The 8399-nt window shown below is 56.4% G+C and overlaps 1 protein-coding gene across 2 annotated transcripts; it reads right to left on the minus strand.

The window, feature by feature from the left end:
* Positions 1–1326: 1326 nt before the first annotated feature.
* On the minus strand, positions 1327–5809 carry LOC309396847 (snake venom vascular endothelial growth factor toxin apiscin-like). Of its 2 annotated transcripts, XM_081962335.1 has the most exons (7): positions 5714–5809; positions 4813–4917; positions 3210–3234; positions 2597–2793; positions 2361–2440; positions 2042–2074; positions 1327–1872 (listed from the first exon to the last, which is right to left on the minus strand). In XM_081962335.1, the coding sequence occupies exons 2-7, from the start codon at positions 4855–4857 to the stop codon at positions 1827–1829; spliced, it is 426 nt and encodes a 141-aa protein (XP_081818461.1). In that variant the 5' UTR covers positions 4858–4917; positions 5714–5809; the 3' UTR covers positions 1327–1826. The 2 variants fall into 2 exon arrangements, with proteins under 2 accessions (XP_081818461.1, XP_081818460.1); XM_081962334.1 differs by lacking the exon at positions 5714–5809 and having other exon boundaries at positions 4813–4927.
* Positions 5810–8399: the final 2590 nt, after the last annotated feature.

Raw genomic sequence — 8399 nt, forward strand, 5'->3', positions numbered from 1 at the left:
CCGTTTTTCAGAGTTACGGCCTTTGCAGCAGCCTCTTGATCACACGATCAAATTCAGAGCCTTGGCTCATACTTATGACGGTTGCTGGGTCCCAAGGTCACTTGACCCCCCCCCTTTTGCAACCACCTGATGAGCAAAGTCAATGGGGAAGCCAGATTCATTTAACAACAGTGTTACTATCTTACCAACTGCAGTGATTCACTGAACAACCCTTGCAAGAAAGGTCATGGGACAAACTCATTCAACAACTGTCTCACTTAACAGAAATTTGGCCTCAATTGCAGTTGGAAGTCGAGGACTACCTGTACAATGTTCAAATGTGCACACGCATTCTCACGTGAAAGCTTTAAATCACATAATGCTCCTTGGTGGAGGCATTTGAAACCCTCTAAATTTTAGCAGCCAGCACACCTTGGGACCCCCGACTCAACCAATGGTCTGTGTCACCCTCTGGAACAGGGCTCCCCAAACTGTGGACTTCAACTCCCAGAATTCCCCAGCCAGAGCAGGGCTCCCCAAACTTGGCAACTTTAAGACTTGTGCACTTCATGCTGGCTGTGGAATTCTGGGAAGTTGAAGCCACATGTTTGGGTGCCGTAGAACGTCCAGAGCAGCCTTCGGGGTTCCCTTGGGAGGGAAGTCAAAGGAGGCCATTCACAAGATCGCTTCTCTCCACGGAACAAGCCGCCCCTCCTTCTCCAGGCGGGTGAGCACGCCATCCAACTGCTGCCACGTTGACTTGACAGGCATGAAGGGGGGAGGGGGCTTCCCTCCACATCTGCCAATTCTTGTCCTGTGATCGCGAACCTTTTGGGTACCAAGGGACCAAACTGGAACGTGCCTGCATGCGTGTGTATGTGAGCATGCCGGACCACTGGGTACCTGAAGACCAACTGGCTGTCGCGCACATGCGTGTTTTTGGGCTATTTTCAGGCTGTTTTCTGGGCCGTTTTCAGGCCATTTTCCGGTATCCGGAAAGAGCCAGCTGGCAACGGTGCACATGTGTGTGCTGGAAACCAGAAGAGCAGCTGGCAACGGTGCACATGCGACAGCGGGGGCTCTGCGTGCCGCCGGTCCTAAGCTCTTCACCCAGGCAGGTCTTCCCTGGTGGGAGTCAGGATGGCTCCGGCCTCCCCAGGGAAACAGAGTGGTGGTTTTGCAGCCAGAGCCACAAGGTGGGATCGCAAACTACCTCCTAAGTACATAAACTGGGCTCTGGGTTCAAGCCTTGTAGAGGTGAAGGAGACCGATGTTGCTTAAAAACTGGCAATCCTTACAGAACAGCGCCACCTGTTGTACATTGAGAGTAAAGCAAGGAAGCCGCACGCGTTCTACTCCGTTTATTCCAAGGCTCTGTAAAAACCATGCAGATCCAGACGGGGCTAAAAGACATAATTCTGCATTCTTTAAAAGAAACTAATGTTTTTCCCCCAGGAGAGATCAGATCTTAATTTTAAAAATTGTGCATTACAAGAACAATTTTACTAAAAGCCATTAAAGCTGAGAGGGAGATGGGCTGCTCAAACCTGGCTTTCAGATGGAAGAAAAAGGTGCCAGAAATTCAAACTCCATTGTTGGGTTGTTCAAAAAGGAAGCTGCACTGCGTCTTCAGTTCTGGTCTGGCTGGCTGGCTGGGAGTGATGTGTTTTGTAGTTCCACAAACATGGGGGAGGCACATGGACACACAGCAACTTCTCCAGAAGTTGGAGATGCCTCCCCTCCCCAGCACCCCCAGCACCGGAAAGAACAGGGACCCAGGGCCACCCCAGCGGCCTCTGCAGACCGGAGCCTCCCCTCCTCGAAGGGCTGATGGAGTCAAAGGCTGGTCAGAAAGAGGGGAGTCTGTCTCTTGGCTCTCCTTGCGCTGGGTTCCTGTGCAGGGCGAGGCGGAGAAGAGTTCAGCCCAAGCAGCCATCTTGGAGAAGCAGCTCTGAGACAGCCCCTGCCCTTCTGCCCCCAACCCCCTGAGCCGGGGGGGGACGACTAGAAGATCTCCAAGGTCCCTTACTACTGTGTTAACCCCCAGCCGCACCCCAGGTACCTCTTGCGCTTCTTCCCATTGTTTCTCAGACGCCTGGAAAGAGGAAGGAACTTGTTTGCACTCTGGATGGCCACCAGCAGGCGCAGAACACGACCCAGGGCTGGGGGCTCCAGGTAGAGGAGGGGAAAGGAGAAGAGGGCCCCCACAACCTCCACCTCTCCCCTCCTGCTCAGAGGCCCTCTTATTTCTAAAAACAGTGAAGATGGGAGGAAGCAAGGAAGCAAACAAGAGGGGAGTCCTCTTCCACCTCCAGCAATTCTCCCCATCCCTCCTTCCGCCAACTCGCCACCAAGGAGGGCTCTTTGGTCCCCTCCCTCACCTGCATTCACACGTCACGTGCTCCGTGAAGTCCATCTGTTCCATCTGCGAGGTCTGTGTTTTGGGGTTCACCCGCATGATCTACCCCAGGAGAGAGGCAGCTGTTCGGTTGCACCCCAGCAGCAGTCCCAGGCTGGGCTCTGTTCTTCCCGGCCCCCAACAGCTATCCTCTCACACACACACACACACACACACACACACACACACACACAGCCCGGGGCAGGAATGGCCCCTGACCGGCAGGCAGATGCTGCGCTTTGTCACAGAGAAGCACTTCATGCTTTCATCATTGCAGCAACCGGCGCACCGTTGCAGGACCACACAGCGGGGCTTGAAGATGTGGGCAGTCTCCCCAGGAAGTTCATGGAGGACGTTGACCAGCGTCTCCCTGGGCAGGCAGGAGCTGCGTCTGAACAGTTCCATATAAGGTATCTCTGAGGAAGGGAGAAAGAGGGTCAGACGCTGCCCTGGCCTCTTGCCTTAACCCCAAGTGCAGACTTCATTCCCCCAGTTGGGAAAAAGGCAAGAGGAGGAAGGCCAGGCAGACCCTCCTCTTCTCCAGCTGGGCCACATCTCCCCTCCAGCCCCCCAGCCCCCCCAGAAGGGAAACACTGCCCGATGCAACCCAGGTCGCCGCTCTGCCCAGGGAGCCCTTTCCCACGTGCTCTGAACACGCAGGTGGCAGGGCGGCATTTGTGCCAGAGGTTTCTCCCAGAGATTCTGGCCGAGGGGTGGGGGAAGACCCGTGGCTCCCTTGTCTACCCCCTGCTCTTTTCAAGGGCAGAAGCGATGTTCTGGGCACCACCCCCATTTACAAGATGAGATCATAGAAGGGGAATGGGGTACTTGCCGTTTTCCCGCCCTGACGACCAGCCCTGCAAGGGAAGAAGAGAAGAGAAGCTGGCACCCGGGCGCATCACAGAGGAAGGGGAGGGAAACCAGGAAGTGCCAAAGGGGAGGATCCGGGTGCACCCCAGACACCATTATAGTCCTCCACCTGGGGGGCGGGGTTGGTGGTCTTCAAACTTAGCCACTTTAATGCGGACTTCATTTCCCAGAATTCCCAGTCAGCATGGAGTAGAAGTCCACACATCCCAAAGTGGCCAAGTTTGAAAACTGCTGGTGTAGAATAGTTTAAACTAGTGATGGGATTCAAAAATTTTACTACTGGTTCTGGTTCTGTGTTTACTACGGGGCTTGGTGGGCATGGCATGGGAAGGATACTGCAAAATCTCCATTTCCTCCAGATCAGGTGGGACTCCAGAGGCAGAGAGTAGATGGGGGCGGGACCAGTCAGAGGTTATTGGGGTATTTATCAGTTCTCCAAACTACTCAAAATTTCCGGTACCGGTTCTCCAGAACTGTCAGAACCTGCTGAATCCCATCTCTGGTTTAAACCTCACCCAAGTGCCTTCTCCTCGGGGGTTCCTGCTCAGTGGTCACAATGCAATGGCTAACTTTGGAAATCAAGAAGCTTCCATACCACTGACGACCACTAGAGGGAGATGCAGCCGGGCACCTGTCTTGGTCTCCTGCAGGGGGCAGAGAGCCAGTAGCTCTTCCCCCCCCCCAGCTGTTCTGTGCACCATCATGCCAGTCAAGCCAGGTGGCGACATATGTTTTTGGAGAGGCTACCACCACTGACAACCTGGTCCTTCCCCAGCAGGCTTGGCCATTCTCGGGGCGCCATGCCATCGGAAGAGGAGCTTGGGGTCTGGACCTATAAGGACTGGGCATCATTTCTTGGGAAAGGTACAGGGGCTGCGGGTGGGTCAGCCCTCGGAAGAGCCCAGTCCAGTCCTCTGTTCCAAAGGTCAGGAGGGCCATTCCTTTGCAGCCTGCAGGTCGACACATCCAGGTACCCAAAGCCTTTTCCATGCCCTTGGCAGATTGACCTCCATCTGTGCCAGGAGTGCCTGGTTTTGCCCTGCCAGTGGTGCCCTTGTTCTCCTTGACCATCTCCCATTTCCAGCACCAGGGGCTCCAACGGTCTCAAGGGAAGGGCCCGGTTCTCGGCTTCTCCCTTCACAGGGACAGCAGCAAACCGAGCTCCCCCATTTCAGGCCTTCCCCACCTGCAAGTGCAGCAGAGCAGAACCCACGAGAACTTTTGAAGAAGGCTCCTGGCTGAATTTGGCCCAGCCGCCTCTCCTTCCACAAAGCAAAGCCGCTGAGGAGGGACCCTGGCCCAGCTGTGAAGGGCAGAAGTAACTTCTGTCTCCTGCCACCCCCACCCCCACCCCTTTGTTCCCCAGGGGTGCACAAAACTCTGCAGGATCCTCCAGGGGGGATTTAACTCTCATCCACAGAAGAGGGTTGTGAATTCTCCAGCCGTAGAAGTGACTTGGTTCCCCTGACTAGGCAGCAGATTTAATCTATGGGCTTTTTCCTTCTTTGGCTGAAGCTGATCCCAGGCAAGACCCCCCCTCACCAGAGAACCCCACAGTTTCTCACCTGGAGGCAGAAGAGGATGGCAGCTGCCAGCAGGTACCCAACCATGGCCCGCCTCCTCCTGGCTTCACAGCTGCTCAGAAGAAGCGGGTGGGGGTGAGATCAGAACTGGGAAAAATTCAGATGGGGGTGTGTGTCAGAATTAATAGGACAAGTGAGAGGCAGAAGCTGGCGGACAGCAGCAGGCACAGACTGGGCACAGCCTAGAAGCCTGGCAGGGCTGCCTTTCGAATCTGCTTTCTTGGAACGCAAAGAGCAGCTATAAGAGGCACAGAGGCAAAAAGCTGCAGGCCTACCGTTTTGCTCCTTCCCAACTAATCCATGTTATTCTAGGAAACTTTGCTACCTTGCCTAGTATTAAGGATTTAATATAGATTTTTATCCATTGCAGTACTGCTGTTTTTAACCAATTGTGGGAAGCAGTTTTGGTTTAAGAGGTACCATACAAACGTTCCCAACAAATATAGTCACACTGCATATTTCAGTAGAAACTGTTAAAACAACTTTAACAGCGGCCCAGACTTAGCCAGGACTTTAGGATCTATGCAGTCGCAGCGCAGGCTCAGTGCGCAGTCACGCCTCCCCCTCCCAGCCAACGGGGCCAAATTTCCAAGGGCCTCGGATGGGGAGCTCCAAGGCCCCCGCCCTGCCAGCCCTCAAGGGCAACGGGAAGGGTCCCGACAGGCCAGGCAGGGCTTCGGGGCTGGAAACGCCGTCGCCTCGGGCGGGACTCGGAGCAGGCGGAGGGTGGAGCTGCAGCTTGCTTTGATCTACGAAGGTGGGTGGAGGCCGTCCCATCTTTGCGACGGGCAAGAAAGCACTCCCCTTCCCCGCAGGCTCCCCCGCGGAAAAGCTGCCTTCCTCGCCGGGGTCTCTTTGCAGGTGCCGGGAAGTTGCTACTTGCCTTCAGTCTGGGCAGAGTTCAGCTACCGCTCTGCCCCCTCGGTTCAGCCGGCCGCATTTAGGCTCCTGGGCCGGGAGGGGCGTCCCGGGGTATTTGACGCCACCTGAGCTCGCTTAATGCCACGCGGGGCTTTAAAGCAAAGCCCGCCCGGCCACTCCAGGAAGCGACGCTCGTGAGTAGCTCCCACGTAAACCTGTGGATTCAACCGAGTGGAGCCTCCCTGGTGGCAGGGTAGGGTGAGGTTGGGGTGGCCACGAAGCTCCACTTGTTGCCCCAGAGGGGGAAAAAGAACCAAAATATCCTGGACTAAAGAAAACCGTTTCTCCACCAGCAGGAATCTTGGCGGTTTCCGTGATCGAATTCTTATTGCCCTGAGTTTTGCGAAGGTCAGAGCCCTTTTTGAGAGGCACAGCTGGAGGCAACCGGGGGACAGGCTGCAAACGGAAAAGGGGAGGGGGCTTTCTTTGAGGAAGGGGCTCAGTCTTTTGGCCCCTTACCAGTTTTTCAAACTTGACAACTTGTGTGGACTTCAACTCCCAGAATTCCCCAGCCAGCATCCATCCTGTCACTACTCTAACGAGAAGAGATGACTGGGGGATTTTTTTTTGCGGGGGCGGGGGGCAGTGTGCTTGGAGGAAATCTGTGTGGTCACTAAGCATCAGCCCTGACTTGATAACCCATCATCCAGAGTGTTTGAGGATGAGTGATATTGATGTGGACAGGAAGGCTGAAGCTCCAGGTATCCCACCCTCCTCCGTCTGTCCTTTAAGCCTGTGCAAAGATTGCTTACAAGGATGGGCCCAGCCTTTCCCAAGAAACAGCAGTCAAGCTCATCTTGCTGGAGCTGGGAAAAATGATGGGAGAGAAGAGGCTTCACAGGCTGTTCTGCACAGGGGCTCCCCGGGGCTGAGGAAGGAGAAATTTGATGTCGCGTGATGAAGTGCAGGAAGAGAAACGTGGCCAAAAAGAAGAACAGCAACAGAATAACAGAGTTGGAAGGTCTTGTAGTCCAACCCTCTACTCAAGCAGGAGACCCTAGACCAGGGGTGTCCAATCTTCTAGACTCCCAGAAGCTACCATCTGACCATGCCTGGAAAGATGGAAGACCAGAGCTCAGCCAGGGGCTGCTCAATCTGACTGGGCAGTAGGGTGGCCTTTGCACCCATCAGCTGTTGGGGTTTCCCAGGGCTGGGGGAGGACATGTCTCCCCCTTTGAGATGGGGTCCCCATATGCTACTCTTGATTTCGCAGCCCTGGTCCTTCTACCTTCTTTCTAAAAAACCCAAAAAGTGACGAATGGCCATGTTTCACACTTATGACCAGTGCAGCATCTCCATGGTCATGTGATTTGCATTTGGATGCTTAGCAACTGACTCCCATTTATGACAGGCTCAGGTTGCGACTTTCTGCCAAGCAAAGTCAATGGAGAAGCCCGATTCACTTAACAACCGTTAAGTTTTGGCCTAACTGTGGTTGCAAGTTGAGGACTATACTATAAAGATGTTTTCGGGGTCCATGGTCTCTCTCTCTCTCTCTCTCTCTCTCTCTCTCTCTCTCTCTCTCTCTCTCTCTCTCTCTCACACACACACACACACACACACACACACACACACACGGGAGGAAGAGTCCTTGTCCTGGGCATTCTGCTTGGTGGGCATCCAGATTTCCCCAACGCTGCCCCCTTCTCTACAGCCCCCTGCCCACCTTGGAAGCGGCCCATACCCTCCGGCAAAGTCGCTCCCCTCCATTGCTTCCTGCATGCTGGAGCACCTTGGAGGGCGGGGGAGGCCCTGGGCTACCCGAGGGCAAAGCTGTCCATTCCGGCCTCCAAAGGGCCGCTTTGCAAAGCGTCTTCCCTCCCCCGGTTTCTCCAAAAGGCTCGGGCTGCATCACGCACAGCCAGCCGTGCATTCCCATGCTCAGAATGCCTCCGGGGAGCCGGCCGGACAGTAATTCACACGACACGGACTGGAGGGAAGAGACCCGAGTTTGCCTCGCTCTCCGGCCGCCGGACAAGGAAAGAGCGCCGTAGCCGCAAAACGCGGGCGCCTGACGGGAAAGGGTGCAAAGCGAGACCGGGCCCTGCCCGTCGGCCGGCCTCCGGGTAGACTGCCCCTACCCAAGGAGGCTCTGTGCGGCATGACGCGGCTGACGTTCCTGTCGCTGCTTTTTTTAGCTTCCCGGACCAGCTGGGCGACGGGCACCGACGCCACAAGCCCCTCCTCGGCCGAGGTCGGCTTTTACCTCACCGGTGACTCATCCGAGACCGGGAGGCGTGTTCTCCGCGTCACTTGTGAATGTACCCGACGGGGCGGGGGGGGGCGGACAGACGTGCGCGCCTCCACGCTGAGATGCGCGGGAAGCCGGAGCGCGGCCGGGCGGCGCAAGGCAGGAGGGGCGGCGCAATGCCGTCAGCCGCCGTGGCGGCGGGCTCGGTCCGGCGGGCTTCTCGGGCGAGCGCGCGCTCCAGGCGCAGGGCTATGAATAGCGTGGCTGACGCGCGGCGCGCAAGAGGGAGCAGCGCCCTATTTTTAGAGCCGCCGCGCCAGAAATAGCATCCTCGGGAGCCGCGGCCCGGCCGGGATGACGCGGGCGCCGGCGCAGCGGCTGAATCAGAGGCCGGCGGGGCTCAGGCGGCCCGGAACGGCCCGGCAGCCTCTGACCCCCGCGGGTCGGGGCTAGCGAG

Source organism: Natrix helvetica (assembly GCF_964273705.1).
Source record: "Natrix helvetica genome assembly, chromosome: 9".
In the NCBI taxonomy this organism is placed as follows: domain Eukaryota; kingdom Metazoa; phylum Chordata; class Lepidosauria; order Squamata; family Natricidae; genus Natrix; species Natrix helvetica.